At 32.4% G+C, this 17,278-nt stretch overlaps 3 protein-coding genes across 3 annotated transcripts; 1 reads left to right on the top strand and 2 right to left on the bottom strand.

Annotated features, from left to right (window-relative positions):
• The first annotated feature begins 1,219 nt into the window (after nt 1-1,219).
• On the top strand, nt 1,220-5,737 carry LOC143627410 (phytochrome-associated serine/threonine-protein phosphatase 3-like). The gene is made up of 10 exons (XM_077097237.1): nt 1,220-1,300; nt 1,975-2,121; nt 2,222-2,289; nt 3,275-3,332; nt 3,587-3,697; nt 3,825-3,875; nt 3,995-4,138; nt 4,494-4,589; nt 4,940-5,011; nt 5,405-5,737. The coding sequence occupies exons 1-10, from the start codon at nt 1,220-1,222 to the stop codon at nt 5,486-5,488; spliced, it is 912 nt and encodes a 303-aa protein (XP_076953352.1). The 3' UTR covers nt 5,489-5,737.
• A 1,142-nt stretch (nt 5,738-6,879) lies between these two features.
• On the bottom strand, nt 6,880-9,345 carry LOC143627453 (protein sym-1-like). The gene is made up of 8 exons (XM_077097271.1): nt 9,238-9,345; nt 9,025-9,161; nt 8,252-8,339; nt 8,029-8,123; nt 7,586-7,658; nt 7,410-7,502; nt 7,070-7,156; nt 6,880-6,957 (listed from the first exon to the last, which is right to left on the bottom strand). Exons 1-8 carry the CDS (start codon nt 9,343-9,345, stop codon nt 6,880-6,882), a joined length of 759 nt encoding a protein of 252 aa, XP_076953386.1.
• Nucleotides 9,346-10,204: 859 nt separating this feature from the next.
• LOC143627411 (dihydropyrimidine dehydrogenase (NADP(+)), chloroplastic-like) lies at nt 10,205-13,680 on the bottom strand. Its single transcript, XM_077097238.1, has 7 exons — nt 13,340-13,680; nt 12,400-12,663; nt 12,135-12,305; nt 11,925-12,037; nt 11,364-11,550; nt 10,599-10,708; nt 10,205-10,513 (listed from the first exon to the last, which is right to left on the bottom strand). The coding sequence occupies exons 1-7, from the start codon at nt 13,589-13,591 to the stop codon at nt 10,357-10,359; spliced, it is 1,254 nt and encodes a 417-aa protein (XP_076953353.1). The 5' UTR covers nt 13,592-13,680; the 3' UTR covers nt 10,205-10,356.
• Nucleotides 13,681-17,278: the final 3,598 nt, after the last annotated feature.

Below are 17,278 nucleotides of genomic sequence, written 5' to 3' on the forward strand. Positions count from 1 at the left end.
GAAATGAAACCACAGGGACGAAAATCGCAAATTTGAAACTGTTGGACTAAAACCGCAGATTTGGACAAACCATAGAGACGAAAACCGTAGTTTTCTCTTATTATTATTATTATATCATTCAACGAGCAAATATAGATAATAAATGTTAAAAGATCTCAATAATGATCAAATTCTTCATATTGGATCACATGTAGACCTGATTAGCAGACTATTGATACGTCGACGACCATATATTGCTCTTAAGGTAACTCTTATAAGAAACCTTTAAGTTGCTCTTATCATATGGAAGAGAACACTCAGTTCTTTCTCAATTACTCACTATTTTAGCATTGACCAAACATTTCTTAAAAATATACGTATTTTCACATAACATTACCATTATAGCATCCTATTTGCGGTACGCGCATATAATGTATATATGTGTGAACCCTCGGGTGGACAAAGGTAAAATTGCACTAATTTTAACGTTATTTTACTAATATCGTGAAAATAACATTAAAAGTGGCGGAAGATTAATCAGGCATTATGTGGTAGCGTTGATAGCCGAAAAACAAGGGTACATGCACCAATCTGCTAGTGTGCTAATGATTGAGTGTTATGTGCCTTATGTCCAAAGTTTTTGATGCAGAACTACTATCGAGCCAGGGGTCTCACAGGAAACAGTCTCTCTATTCCTATAGAGTAGAGGTAAGACTGTCTACATCTTACCCTTCTCAGACCCTACTATGACTTAATTTGTTATTGATGAGATATACTGAGTACGATACGATGATGATTACCATTATAGTGAAAGGTCGTTGGCTTTCACATGAAGAGACGAACATGCTCAGTTTTGCGGGAAATGCTCAACATTTATGTGAACCAGCCTGCACTATTATATTAATAACATCGAATATGTAAATTATCTACAATAACAAAGTATTAATGAGACTCACTTATAATCACAAACACTTTTATTATTTTTTTCTCTAAAACAAAGAATGTTTACATTAAAGTCTTTGAACATTTTATATCAACAAATTTCAATTGAATTTATTTTATGAAATTATCTATTACATTAATAATTTGGATATGATAGATATAAAATGCTGAATAAAAGAGCATACAATAGAACAGAACAGAACAGAACAGAACTAGGGACATAACAACAACACAGCTCCCTTTCGTGGATTCAGCGATCAAATCTCAAGCTTTCAACACAGCCACCGGCGAATTTCAGATGGATTTGGATCTGTGGATTACAAAGGTCAAAGAGGGACAACACTTGTCCGAAGACGAATTGCAGCTCTTATGCGAATACGTACCACCACACACCTTTCTTTTATTTTATTAATATCCCCTAATTATATCTTTACATAATAATTTCTCTAGATGGATCTTAGCTAGGTCTAGGGTTGAGATTTCATGTTTTTGTTTCAACCTTATTACTTCTTTCGTTTCAATTTTTGCAAATGGAAAACCCTAATTTTAATTGCTCTGTGATAGGATATGTTATTACATTAAACAGCTGAAGAAGATATATGGAGTTGTTCTTTAACTCAACCTGTTATTGACTTCAATATTTGCAACACTGTTTAGGTGGTGCCATGATGCTGAGTTTATGTACTAGTTTTGGAAAACGGAAACCCTAATTTTTTAATGTATGTGTCAAGATTTTGTGAAGCAAACATATGTGTTCGTAAGTTCGTATACATTTGAATGCTAGAAAAAAATTGTGATACTTAAGATTCATAAGTTGTTTTATCAGCCTTATACTTGACATGTAGTTCAAGATTTGTAACAGGGAGCAAACTGTTATATTTCTCTTTTTTGTTAGGTGGATGATCAGTGCTTGTGACTTTTGTTTAAGATTTGTAACCGGATATAAAAACTGATAATTTATTCATAAAAAACTATATTGATTATGATGTTGTTTATTAGGGCATGTGTAATAATTTGTGATATAGTAATAGAACAAAGTTGTTTTACTTTCAGGTAAAAGATATCTTGATTGAGGAATCAAATGTTCAGCCAGTCAATAGTCCGGTTACTGTTTGTGGTGATATTCACGGCCAGTTTCATGATCTTATGAAGCTTTTTCAGACTGGAGGTCATGTACCTGACACTAATTACATTTTCATGGTAAATTTGTGAATTGTGATGTACAATTAATTGTGCACGTTTTCTGTTCAAGCTCTCAGAGCTTTCAAGAATTATTCACTTTTATGTTGTTTCTTGGTAGGGGGATTTTGTTGACCGTGGTTACAACAGTTTGGAAGTTTTTACAATACTTTTGCTCCTAAAAGCAAGGTAATTAGTTTACTTGTTAGTTCTTTGTAACCTAGAATATGCATTTATATATTTTTCTTACAGCTTGTGCATCTACTTAGATAGCATATATTTTTTTATACCTTTAAAATGCTGTGATAAGAAATAATATTCATTATTAAACGGAAATGAAAGAACTTGAGTGGTTTGAATAATTTGTTCTCTCTCGAACCCTTAAATGCGACTTACCGACTTATGTGCTAATTAAATGCAGTTTAATGGTCAGGAATTAGACAAAAAGGAAATAAAATTTAAAAGATACTCTTACATGTATAGCTAGCAATTTCATTACACAGCTGATAAAATGAATTGGATTTTTATGGATTAAATTCGCGGAATGTTTTTTAATGGGTTAATAGTATAGCACTTGTCTTTCAATGTTTTAACTATTGTATATTTAATTGTTTCTCAAATTTAGTTTTGAGTATAAACTACCACTACTTCATCTGATACCTCATATTCAGATAATCAGATTCTGTGAATTTCGAGTATGAGCTACCGTTACTTTATCTGATACCTCGTATTCAGATAATCAGATTCTGAGGATTTCGAGTATGAGCTATAATTACTTTTATCTGATACCTCGCATTCATATAATCATATTCTGAGGATTTCAAGTATGAGCTATCATTACTTTATCTGATACCTCGCATTCATATAATCATATTCTAAGGATATCGAGTATGAGCTATCATTACTTTATCTGATACCTCGCATTCATATAAACATATTCTAAGGATTTCATGTATGAGCTATCATTACTTTATCTGATACCTCGTGTTCATATAATCATATTCTGAGGATTTAGAATAATAACTGAATGAGAACAATCTCGCAATGTTAAAGAAATAAGTTGGTGATCCACAGTTATGATCTTGTTTCTGTATGCAGTTAGTTTTGGGATTTAATAAGCTCTGGTGCACTTATCTGTTATTTATGTGATTTATTGGTTTACATGTGCTTACAGATACCCTGCAAACATTACTCTTCTGCGTGGGAATCACGAAAGTAGGCAATTAACACAGGTAACGCGCACCATTATTTTGTGTTCGGTCAGTAGTGCCTTACATGCAAAGTTGTTATTTGTGTAAGTATGGTTTAATGGCTTATAACTATGAATATTCTAATGTTATTGGTGTTTTGATAGTATGATAGTATTGTCTGCGTACTTTGAATTGCGTTTTACATTGTTTGCTTCCTTTCACATGCACACTTCTAGAATGCTGATTCATAAGGTCTTTAATTTTTTATGCTTTTGTTTATGATACTTTTTCTGTAGGTCTATGGGTTCTATGATGAATGCCAAAGAAAGTATGGGAATGCTAATGCATGGAGATATTGCACCGACGTTTTTGATTATCTCACTTTGTCAGCTATTATAGATGGAACTGTATGCCTCACTTTCTCTGTTATATGTGTGTGTGTGCGCGTGTGCACATGCATATGTACATATGCATTTATGTGTGTATATGTATGTACATGTTTGTCATTTTAATATGTTGCTGTTGGTTTGACAGGTTTTATGCGTCCATGGTGGTCTTTCACCTGATATTAGGACTGTTGACCAGGTTTGACTTGCTATGCTACAGTTATACATTATGTTTTTTTCATGTGCTGGCTGCTACTTACTTGCGATTCAAACTTCTTTGCCCTTGGGCTAACTTGTGTTTATAACCACATTATTCAGATTAGAGTTATTGAACGGAACTGTGAGATCCCTCATGAAGGACCATTTTGTGACCTAATGTGGAGTGACCCTGAAGACATTGAAACATGGGCCGTCAGTCCTCGTGGGGCTGGATGGCTTTTTGGATCTAGAGTTACATCTGAGGTAAAAACAGAAAATTGTTATGTTTTGATCCGTTCTTAGATTTTCAACCTTTGTGTTTTGTCACTTTGTTTGCAAATTCTTGTGGTTTGACCAAAATATATTTAAATACAATGATTGTTTTGTAATTAAACAGCTATGTTGGTGGTTGAGAGCAAAAGATGTTGCAGACCTTTTTCCTTTTTCTTTTTCAATTTTATATTTGATATTAAAACTTAGAACTTTGATTTGCATTTTACTTGCACAATAGTTCTTTTGCAAGGAAATGGCATGTATAATAGTTAGAAAATGTGACATCACGTGTGTGTGTTTTTTTGAGGTAGTTGGCGACCTTACATTCATGATGTTTATGTTTCAGTTCAATCACATCAACAAGCTTGATTTAGTATGCCGAGCCCACCAACTTGTTCAAGAAGGTTTGAAGTACATGTTTCAAGATAAAGGACTTGTAACTGTAAGTTTACCTTGTTTACAATATTTAGTACCATTAACGCTTATTTTTTTTCTGTTTTTAATAAAGAATTAACATGTTCAAGTATATTTTTTGCTGTTTTTAATAAAGAATTAACATGTTCAAGTATATTTGCGAAAACAATATGATTGCAGCAGACATTTGTCTTAGAATAAAAACTAAAGAGAGTTTTGGGCATTTTTAAGCCTGTTTGATCCTTTCTACTTTTAACTAGGTTTTGATTTGACCCATTTGAGATAAAAAACAACTCTTGTTGGCCCGTTTGTTAATCCGTCAAAATTGCATTTAGTTGCTACACATTTCCAATTTTTTTTTGAATGTTGATCATGCAGGTTTGGTCTGCACCAAATTACTGCTATCGTTGTGGCAATGTGGCTTCAATATTGAGCTTCAGTGACACTATGGTATTACCACTTGCTTTCGCTTATACCATGAATTTAAACACCTTTTTTTATATATATTATTTATCAATTATTACAAGGCATAGTACTCTTACCTTTTTTATATAGTTTTAAGGACTATAGATAAAATGATCAAAGATGCCATTTTTGTGAAAATAGTAGAGATGGTTCGTGTAGTTGAATACAAGTATCTCAAGTCAGGTTAAAAGAAATATTACATTTCTAAATTGTAGTTTATCTGAATTGATTAATCAAAACCTGATAACTTGACCAAATAATGAGAAGCAGAAATGTTTAAACTAGCATCAAAAGCATAAATCAGAACTCCCATTTTTGTATTTATTTTTTCTTGTTAATTTGCTGAATTTGTTTTACCTAATTGATTGATTATAACAGGAGCGGGAGGTAAAGTTTTTCACAGAAACAGAGGAAAACAATCAGATGAGAGGTCCAAGAACAGGGGTACCTTATTTTTTGTGAAGTTAAACCTATCTCAAAAGACGGACAGATATGCATGTTTTGGTGCTGAGTATGTGCAGCAATGGTGATGATGATGATGTAGAAAACAAAGAAACAAACAGTCAGACTGCATTTGGTTTTTGCTTACAAGTTCAATTGCTTGCTTATTGTGTTACATGATTAATCATATTCTTCTTGTATTGTTGATGTTCTGCTTGTAGTTGACTATAATGTAACTGACCTTTGGTTTTGACTTCTCATTTAAATCGAGATTCCTGCTGTTTTATCGTTCTTCTTGAAAGGCGTAATTTATTAAATGGGGAGAGAATACTAGCAAGTGACTAGTCAACCCAAAACACCAAAGAATACACAGCCAAAATTTACGACTTACAAATGAGAAACATCAATGTTGCACCAGTTTGTCTATTATATTGAGAGTTTCTTGATCTCTATTTCCATCAATTTGCCCGTAGAGAAACTAAAGTCATTTAAATCTTTATTATTCCTTGCTCTCCATGTGCTCCGTATAGTAATATGAAAGATATAGTTTGGATTATCTTTTGCTGAGTAGTCCTTCAGTTGAGCTCCGTAGAGAAATACGAAAGATACTTTGGATTATCTTTTGTTGAGCTTGTCTTCGGTTGAGAAACTCGTTATCTGAATGCTAATTAATTTTTACTTATTAAAGGGTTTGCACCTTAACAGTATAAAGGTTTGAAATGTGTTCTCTCCAAATGGTCAAGGATTTGGTTTCATGATGAATAAATGTGTAGATTTGGAAATTGGTGTAAAGGATATGTGAGTTGGTCCATCTAAAAAAGAACTTCAAAAATAAATAAAAGCAAGATTAGTTTGGCATAAATTTGCCATCCATATTGTTCCTTTACATATAGAACTAGCACGTGTTAAAAAATTTGTATTAATTTGGCATATTATACTAAAAAGAGTATATATAAAATTTTTACTGAAACTACAATACACTCAAGTTGAACTCAAATTCAGTTTCAAAAATTTTCAACTTCAAATAATCCGAATAACCGAAAGCCAACGCAATGAGCCCCTTTCGGCCTTTTGATTCATTAACTTGTACTTCCAAAATCTTGCCACGTCTATTAAAATGCTTACAAACACACGCGTGCACTCGCACTTTTCTCAACCGATCATCACATCAAACTCAGGTTGAAACAGAAGTACATTACAGTTAACCAAAAAGAATAAGCTTCTAAATGGACTCTAAACTCCTTAATGCCCCTGCAAGAGAAACACCGTTCTAAACTTCATAGTCCGTTTGTGCCATGATGGGAAATCTACACAATATTCATCTAAAACCTGCATGTCAAATTAGTTTTCTCTCATTAAATTTGTGATGTTAAGTGCTATTCTTTTAGCAGGTCACATAGAAAATGAAATACCTATGTTGCAACTGCTTTGTGAGCTTTATATGACAATATAACATTCCACACCAATGCAATAAAGTTAGCTGCAAGAACCTATAAATCAGCATGCAGAAAGTAACATTAATAAAAACACCAAAATTTCTAATCATACTAATCATAAACCAATCAACTTTTTATTGCACAAAAATTTAATCGTAAAATAAACCTGAAACTGCTGCGGAACAAATAGGAAGTTGAGAAATTGGAAAGGTATCCATAGCTGCCAATTTGCAGTAACAGATGACACCCACTCCTGCAAATAATTAATATGTTAAATATTATTTAAAAACAATGTTGAACGTCCTAAATTGTGTATATTAAAATTATGTTTCCAAGAACAAGCGGTCTTACCTTTTGTCCATCTTTAATATGTTAATTAGTTATGATTTACAAACAATACTATAACAAATTTACAACATAATCTGCATATTAAGACGTACACAGCTTTATGCAGCTAAGAAACAAATGTTATGATATAATTATAATATTATAACATAAAGAAATACCTGCTGAAGCTTTAGCAAAACTTGGGATGGCCTGCCTTCTAATGTTATCAATGTCGATAAGAAAACGGCAATGAAAGTAGGAGCAAATATAAACTGCAAATATTCAAAAATATTACTAGACCTATTTTTCAACGAAGTATATAATTCATGCCAAATTAATATTACAAAAAGGTCACCTGATCAATTATGAGGCGAATAAAAGCCCCCGAAGCCCCCGTCGTTGTCACCAGTTTACTCAGGTATAAGTACCTTTGTGGAAAATAAAGACACAAACACAAGCTTTCTTAGACGATTTAGACTTAAAAGTAAAATAACAGCAGTTACTTATAACATTATGTGCGAGATAATTCATGGTAGTAACTAATTAATCCAAAATGTTTTAATCAGTAATCCAATTTCACACACACACACAACACTTTTGTATTATTTTATCAAACTGCACTTCTTTTAATGGTTTAGAGACAAATTTGAGCTTAATTTCATGTCATACATAACAAACAATGTAGGGTCACCATTCTTCAATGACTAATGTAAATTTGTATGGCTAGTTTACTTACATATTTAATATAATAGATGAAATATTTATATATGATCATTATGAAGAGTTTGACGGGATTACCAGAAATGCAATGTCGGTCCCACCATCGCCATCCCCAAAAACGTGAAAAGAGAGACCCGTTTTATATCCAAAGATGGCACTTGGTCAATTAAGACCTAACAAATACAAGTATTATAATTTAGAATATTAAAAAAAATAAAACGCTTATAAATGAGCTAATTTTTCTTGAATGATGTATGATATTTATAATTGAGCGTTAATTACGAATAAATAATATAATTACCTGGCATACTAAGTCTCCAACAAAAGTCAAAAGTGCAGATGTTATTGCTTTTGTCCATACAGGATATGCCTCAAGAAGACTCAAATACCTGTCATTATTCAAATATTGTGGTTTCAAGTATTGGACAATTAGTTTATTGTGTTTGGATATAGCAAAACTGATTTTGACTATTTAGAGGTCAAACAATCAATTTAGGAATAGCCACAACAAAACTAATGCTGGTTATCTGATTATTTAGTGTTAATTTTACATGTAAATACTTAAAATAACCAAAATTCACCAAACAACTTTGATTATATGATAACAGAAAAAAAACATCTAAACGTTATCAGATCATCTGTCTGGGAATGTTTATCAAAACAGTTATTTGACTGTTAAGCTTTTCGTATGTTTTAAGAAAAATCAATTTCTTAAACCGAAATCGGTAACTGGTCAAAGACAGTCAAAATTTCGGTCAAAATTGGTCAAAATCTTTAAGCATTTGTAAAATTACACTTGATAATCCAATTCGGCTAATAAGTTCGAAAAATTATATAAAAGTTTTTAAAAAATTACATATAAAATTCCAATCCAATTCTATTAATCCTGCTTAAAGTCAGTAGCCGAACGCCCGACTAGCACCTAGCGAATTTCACAACACTTCTTATTTAAACAGCTTATTTGATTATTAAACATTTATTTAGAATTAGAAAAAATAATATTTATACTACTTGACTCAATTTCACATGAAAATAATTAAAAACAAATTCCAAACTCAAATTAATAGCCATTACCATGCAAGAAACGACCATTTGTTTCCACCACCGCCGCCGTCACCACCACTGGAGCCACCAGAATCAGAACCACCATATCCACCGCTTCCACCGTCACCGCTGACGGTAGCCTCAACACGAAATCCGTTACGACAACCCTAACCCTAACTCTCGAGGCAGAATATTGCGAAGATTAGATTGAAATAAACATGGTGAAGTGGTGGTTGGTGTTGCCTTGGTTTGTGTGAGATTAGGTCTATGGAAAACAGGGTTTAAGTGGTTGCTGATGGAGTGAAAGAAGACAGGAGATTTATTGAATAGGATTACAGGGTTGGACGCCATTGTTGTAAGCTTCGGTTTAAAGGTGTAACCATTTCTTCTGCTATTAGTTGTTTGTTTATTATCATTCTCGGCATGGTTTAAGTCGGTTTTGAGCTGAAACCAAACTAAAAAAAAGTAAAACTTTGTTGTTAAAAAAAATTTAAAGTCATTTGGTTTGGTTTTGTTTTTTCAGTTTGGCTTTGGATTTTTCGGTTTTTGATTTGGGTTCGATTAGGTAATGTGAGTTTAAACTTTAAACCCTCATCTTCCGAGGGGGTGCTATACAATTAAGTTATTGTTCTTAGTCGAAGGATAAAAAGTTAATTATATTTTTAATTTCTTAGGGATCCAACTTGAGTGTTTTTTAAATGTCTTAGCTTTTATATGTATAAATTGATAATTCTGATGACCTGGAGAGTCAATGGACCATCTTGGTTCCATCCAGTTATGTGTCAGAACAAAAGGTGATCAAAATGCTTGTATTGATTGTCTTCTGGGTATTATATGCTGAAAAATGATTGTACGAAGTTCAAATAACATGGCTTGGTTCTTTAATTGGAAAGAATAATAACGGATATGACCTTTTTTTTGTCTGTTATGTTAGACAACTCATATGATAGGGCAAGATGCTCATATAGCCCGTATGCTTTACTATTAATTAAGGTGTATTGGCACTATGTATTACCCCGGTGAAGTTGTTACCACCGATGAAAGAAATGTTAATAACGAGTTACAATTAATGATAACTTGATGCTGAAAAGTAAGTTACTACCCGGTAAATGTTTATGAAGGATTAGCATTTGTCAAATACCCATCCTCGAGTAAATCAATAATACAGTATAATCCATATGAACATGAACACTTTATTCATAAAGACTGAATATGAGAACATTTACAGAAAGTCTTTCCAGAAAAGAAAATGTTGCAAGATGTTTAATTAACAGATAAATACCATACCAAGATCAACATCTTGAATAAAAAACAAACAGTTTTTTTTTTCTTTTGTTTGTATTTTTTTTCAAATGTTTTTAATCAATTAGAAACCATACTTTCACTTTCTTTCACAAACCCATCCCCAGTCCAGTCTTTATCAGATTGCAATCCCTTCTTTACCGCCTTCCGTTCCCGAATCGCTTCTTGCTGTATTCTAATGAGCTCCGTGTGTGTCGTGAAATATTGAAGTGATGCTCTGCATTACACCATTTAATTTAAGAAAAAAAGAGCATGCTTTTGGTTCATTAATTTAATGAAAATTGTTGTTTTTGACTGCATACCCTCTGAATTCTTCTATGGTAGAAAAGTTGTGAGCTCTCATGAAGTCTTTGAGCTCTGAGCAGAGTTTTGAAACCAGATCATATCCATACATCATCACACCGGTGCAAACCTAATATTAAGAAAATCAATCCATGAATTTGGTTACAAGTTTACATTTATGGATTGGTCTATTCGGGTTATTTTTTATCTAACGAGTCAAGTGGGTAAAAAGAAAAGAAACGGGTCAAGTGGGTTGAACATGTTGAAACTCGCCTAAATAATATCTATTATAAAAAGTTGAGTTTTTCGTTAAAATAATATAATTTTTGTAATCAAATTTGAAAGGAAAAGAAAAAGAGACCAACTTAAAAAATGTTGATATTTCTTTTGGAGAAAAAGTGTTTTGGGTCGATCCAACCTAATATCTACCAAGATTACCCGTTTTCATCAAGCATCACCTTTTATCGATTTCTTCAATTTAGAAATGAAAATATACTAAATATAAGTATTAGTAATATAATGAGAATTAATTTGAACAAAGGAATTTAGGAGGTCATGTGAAACATGGTAAAAAAATACCACCCAGATTGATCCATATTCACATAAACAGGTTATATGTTATCTTCAACTCCAAAAGCTGTTTTGACCCGTTTCTTTTTTTTGCAAAAAGTATCAATATAACAAGTTTCTTGTAATCAATAATTCACAACTCATAGTCACCTAAACGAGTTACGTGCAAATCAAAGTAAAAGAAATATAATTTTGATTAAAAAAAATTCAAAAACCTGAACAGTATTTGCACCAAGAAGAATAAATTCAGCAGCATCGCCACCTGTCTCAACACCACCAATCCCGGAAAGAGAATAATCTCCATCGGGAAATTCTTTCTTCATCATTTGTGCAATGCTCATTACTTTCCCAAGTGCAATAGGATGAACGGCTTTTGAAGAATAGCCTCCGGGTGTTGAATATCTAGTTGGCGTAATGACATACACATAAATACGTAAGTATGGTTATAAATCCATGTAGAGGTAGCAAAATGAGCATGTCTAAACAGGTAATCTGAGTACGAGTCAAATGGTCGGGTAGTCGGGTTGACCCAAAACAATCGCGTATGAAACTTTTATAGAAGAAAAACATGATTGACAGAAAAGTATACACTATTTTGTTAACTAGTTAGTTTTTCCAAATAGCTTAATTTACAAGGCTTTTTAAAAATACACGTTGGACCTACTCTCGACTCGTTTCACGACTTAAATAATCCTACGATTCCTAAGAAAACATGTTTAAATTTCAAGTTCTACATAAATTCATGCATAAATAATTATTGAATTGGATATACTAACCCCTCAACACAAGGCTCGGGATGTAATGTCTTCAAATTAATGCCCATAACACTCATGATTGTGTTAATTGCAGCTACACCCTCGCAACCGGATCTCAAAGAAACCCTAGCCGGCTATAATACAAAAAGTTGTTAAAATTTAAAACCAAGAAAAAATATAATTGAATAAAAAATTCCAACAATACAAATATATATTGCAAAGCGCGCATACCTGCGTGATATCTGTTATATTTGGAGTCATTTTTGCCCAAACGGGAACCGTAGCTTTTGCATTGATCCAACCACATACCTCTTCCAATAAATCACAATCTTGTCCCACTGCAGCACCCATTTTTCTTTCAGGCATACCGTGAGGACATGAGAAGTTAACTTCAATAGCATCCTATAAAAATGTTTGACCCATTTGAGATAAAATAAAATATAAACCGGCCCATTTAGAAACGGGACATATCCAATACATATTTACAAAATCTTACAATTCCTGTTTGCTCAACTCGGTCAATGAGCTCTTCCCATCCTGCTTTGTTGTACTCTTCCATAATTGATGCAATAAGTATCCTATCAGGATATTCTTCTTTCAACTGTTTGAATTCTTTTAGCATCGTTTCCAACGGTCGATCACTTATAAGTTCAATATTTTCCCAACCAATTATCTGCCCTTTGGCTGATCCATTTGCCCCTGCTCTTAATCGCGCATATCGTGGGGTCACGTTAACAACTTTTGCAGCATCTAGTGACACCTGGATTTTAACTAAAGTTACAAACTTGACTAAAAAAACAAAAACAAAAAAAGTAAAACAACATTGCATGATGAATCATTGTTTTGAAGTTGTAACAAGCAGATAATTGTTGTTTTGAGCGTTTGACTGATATAATATATTTAAGAAATAATTCAAACTAATACACAAAATAATCAAAAAAATATATATTCTTGTGGAAAAAGGAGATAATTATGATGAAATGGGAGTAAAATCTCTCGATTTGGGGTCGGAGAAGGGGCGATTTGGTAATTTTACCCTTTGATGATCAGTTTCTTTGCAAAGTAAAAAACTTGGAAAAGATCCTTCAAAAGATCAAAGGATGAATCTTTTACAGGTCCCACAAAGATCCCATAACATGCAAGCATTTATATGTGCAAAAAATTCAATTACATATATTATGAGTGAATTTTTTAAAAAAAATAGTAATATACATTTTGAATCATGGTTATTATCAAGATTTCCTTGAATGAGAATCTGCATAAAATTAGAAGCTAAAAACTAGTTTGACTTGTCAAAGTCAAATCTATAACTTGTATCTACACTTAACCATCACCATGTTTGATCATCAAATTCGGATCATAATAAATCAGAAATAATTAAGAATAATAATAAATTGAGAATAATAATAATAATAATAATAAGTATTAATTATTACTGTTTTGGCAATAACAGCACCCCAGCCTTCATCAAAAGCCTTCTTCATGACTTTATAATTGGTCCCGGGTGGACCCGACCCGATAACAAACGGGTTGGGCATATGCAGCCCATTAACAGTGACACTGAGATCAGGCTCTGGATGGTTGGAATCAGAAGCAAAGATCTTGAAATTATTAGCTCTGGATCCGCCGTTCCAACGGCGGCGAGTGGCCGGAAAAGATACGCCGGTGAAAGCAAGTGAAGAAGCCATAGCAATTGATTGGTGAAGAAGATGATGATGATGATGATTATTATTATTATTATAAGAAGGACGGCGATGAAATTGAATATCTGGGAATCGGAATATATAATAATGGTTATAACTTAAACTTATAATAATGGGAAAAAGTAGGCATTTTTGTTACGATATGGATCAACATTATTTAGTAATATTTATGCGTTGTCACATATCATCACTTACGTGTTGTTTATGGGAACTGATTTTTTCAATGGGTAGTGTAGTTTCATGAAATCTCTCTTTTTTTTGGGTGAGGTAAACACGAAACCAAACAGTTTACAAAAGTTAATGAAAATAATTATAACCGGATAAAACTGATAGTTGTGGGTCGGTGAATAGGAATATCTGGCTTTTGGGTTATGGTTATAGTTATGTTTTTGTGAACTGGCTTAAACCGGAATTTTATGAGTCTGTGTTTTTTCAAATTTTATGCCGCTATATCAATCTTTTATACTATGAACATTTTAGAACAATTGCTACAGTTGCTTATAAAATATTTTAGAACACGTCTATTTTTCTGTCACATTATCGATCGCTCTTGTCTCACTAGACACGGGTATCAGGTTCTTGTAGTAGCAATCTAAATTCCAAGACTCGTGGTTTAAAACTTCAAAATTGAAAGTTTGATTTTATTGGTGATTTAGTTATCATCCACTTTTAGTTTACTTTTTTTTTTAAATTTGATTACTTTTCTTTGATTTAGTTAATTTATATTTGAGTATGGTTTTAGAATTTTACTTTATTTGAGTATGGTTTTAGAAACATTGAATGTTGATGATTGATTTGAACCTTTAATCTATACTTTAGAAAGAAGTGAGAATGGATCATATAATATAACGATTTCTCAAAATAAAATGCCAGGGAGCATCTTTTATATAGCAATAATCAAACGACCCTCAAAATTTCCAACCCTCATAAAAAGATTTCCGGATACGCAGATTAAAACAAAATGTTGTTTTTACTTTTGCCTTCCTAGCCATCCTTCACAGTACACCAAATAAGCAAATAATAATTTCACATAGGCCATTGGACTATGGTTTCATCTTTAAAGGCCCAATTTAAATAACTTATTATCTTATTATCACTGCTTAAGCCTAAAGCTTATTTCGTCTTCAAGATCTTTAAAAAAATATATATTTTCTCTACTAACTTGTTTAGAAGGCTCAAACTTAAAAAAAAAAAAAAAAAAAAGGGAGGGGAGAGGGAATGAAATTATATGTTACATTAACGATAATTGACCAGTCTGACAGTGGAGGGATCCCCACCTCTAATTATGCCAGTAATTGTGGGACTATAATGTAGAATACGGGGCTCATACAAGTACAGATTGTAAGTTCATAACATGAATTACAAAACACATTATAAGTCTATACATTTAGTGACGAAAAAAACCTTAGCTCTGTGCATTTTTCTCTATCGTATATAACTATACAAGATTGAGAAACCAACGATGTCAATGAATTTATTGTTTTAACGATTGTAACGAGGTATAATTGTGTTTAATTCTCTATTTGCAAAGATAATTTGTTTTAATAAGAAATTTTAAAATAATATTTTACATATCAGACAAAAAAAAAATTAGTGGTGTGTCCTAATTTAGTTGGTGGTTATTGGAGTAGACATGTGCCCTTATGTGGATCCCATGTGCTCGATCGTGTGTATCACAAGGATCACGTATCACTTGTTATTGGTTTGCTTTATTTTGGAAAGGAAAACATGTTCTTAATATGGTGTCACATATCGGTGATTTCCCTTGTAATTATATAGATTTATATTATAAAAACATTGTGCCATGGTGTTTGTATTATAAACATATGATTGGGTTACTCACTTCCCATGTGTACAATAATAATGTTGATAATTATGTGTTGTTGATTTTGGTATTGTTGTAATAAGGTTTCACTTTAAACCAAATAAGAAAATATCAATATATGATATACATTTATACAAGTTAGGAGGTGTGAGTGCAAGTTTGATCCGGACTATTCTATTTTTTGGAATGTTAATGCACCTCAGTAGTTTAAGGGGCCGAAACTCTATGCACAACGGGTTCCTGGGGCAGTGACCCCTAGTGGGGTCCAAAAGACGAAGGGTTGGCGTCAAGCTAGATCGAAGTTGCTGAATTTAATGGTCGATATTTACTTTGATAATTGGTATCAATGACTTATGCATAAAATACAGTGTTCAACAGTAAATGAAGATCTATAGTAACGTTTATAATAGCATGTAGGTTAATATGCAATATGACAACGCATACATATTTTGAATATCATTGTATGCATTAGTTAGGCAGGCCGACTAATGGTAAATACCCATATAGAGATATATGACCGTTTCATAAAATACTATGCACGTTCATATCAAATGACTAACTGATAGCTAGTACATTGTGTGAAAGAGGAAATCACATGAGCATCAACCTAAAAGAGAAGGCATATGAATCATGAATGTAGCTTTAGAAAAACAAGCCAAACTGGCCGATTGGGTGGGCCACATAGTTTTAGCACTTCATCAATGTGATGGTCCAATCTTAACGGCTTGGAGTTTGGAGATATGTTTCTTTATCTTCTCAAATTGTTGCTTTTTATAAAGATCAAATACAAATGTTGTTTAATCGTGCAAAGCGTACAAAGTGAATAAGCAAACACACATGATGACATGTTCATAATCACTCTACATCAAAATTGAACTAAGGAAATTATAATTACGTTAGTTAGAGTTCATAACGTAATAATAATTACTATAGTTTTAGATAATTAATCTGATGCTTTTCACACTACCCACATAAAAGCATATACAGTAGAAACTCGATAAATTAATACTCGATTATTTAATAAACTCTCTAAGATAATATTTTTTGTCGGTCCCGACTCGGGGATAGGGTGCTAAATTAATAATTCGCTAAAATTATAAGATAATACATTTTTGATAATTTCTTTAGACCCCATATAAAATATAAATTAATAATTCCTTATATATAGCATATTACATGAATGATTTATGAATGTTTTTTAAAAAATGACTCAATTGTCTTTTGTTTTTTGTTGAAAACAATTTCCCCTTGAATCTCGTCTCTAATTTTCCTTAGCATGGTAAGAACTTCTGGTGTTGTTTTCTCATAGCTCAACAAGAAATTGTTCAATGTGATTGCCGCTTTAATAACTTCGTTTCGCGAAGGGGCTCCATTGTAGAACTTTCATCATCTTCTTCATCGATATCATCTTTATTAATTCCAATAACGCTTTCAATAATTTCTTCATCAGTCAACAACTGTGCAGCTACATTTTCTTCTGAGTGAGTCAGAACATTCTACTATAAATTAATAAAATATTAATTAATATATAAATTATTAATTATTAATTTATCGATTAATTAATAACTCTTTTAATTAATAAATTTTGATAGTCCCAAGTGTATTATTTTATAAAGTTTCTACTGTACCAGATCTACCCCAATCAATCAATCATACATGTACACGTGTATTAAAGACCAAACGGTGTGCTACCGGTTTGAAACCGTGTGCATGACCATTAAACCGCCAAGGTCAATTTATGCTCACCCATTAATTCATCTAATGTACTTGAATATTATTAGAAAACAGGCATGGCTAATATTCAAATACCGTTAACTATCCATACACACACTTAATTTGACCATATA

Source organism: Bidens hawaiensis, unplaced genomic scaffold (assembly GCF_021521415.1).
Source record: "Bidens hawaiensis isolate Kalapana, Puna unplaced genomic scaffold, B.hawaiensis_p1.1 tig00004682_1, whole genome shotgun sequence".
NCBI lineage: Eukaryota > Viridiplantae > Streptophyta > Magnoliopsida > Asterales > Asteraceae > Bidens > Bidens hawaiensis.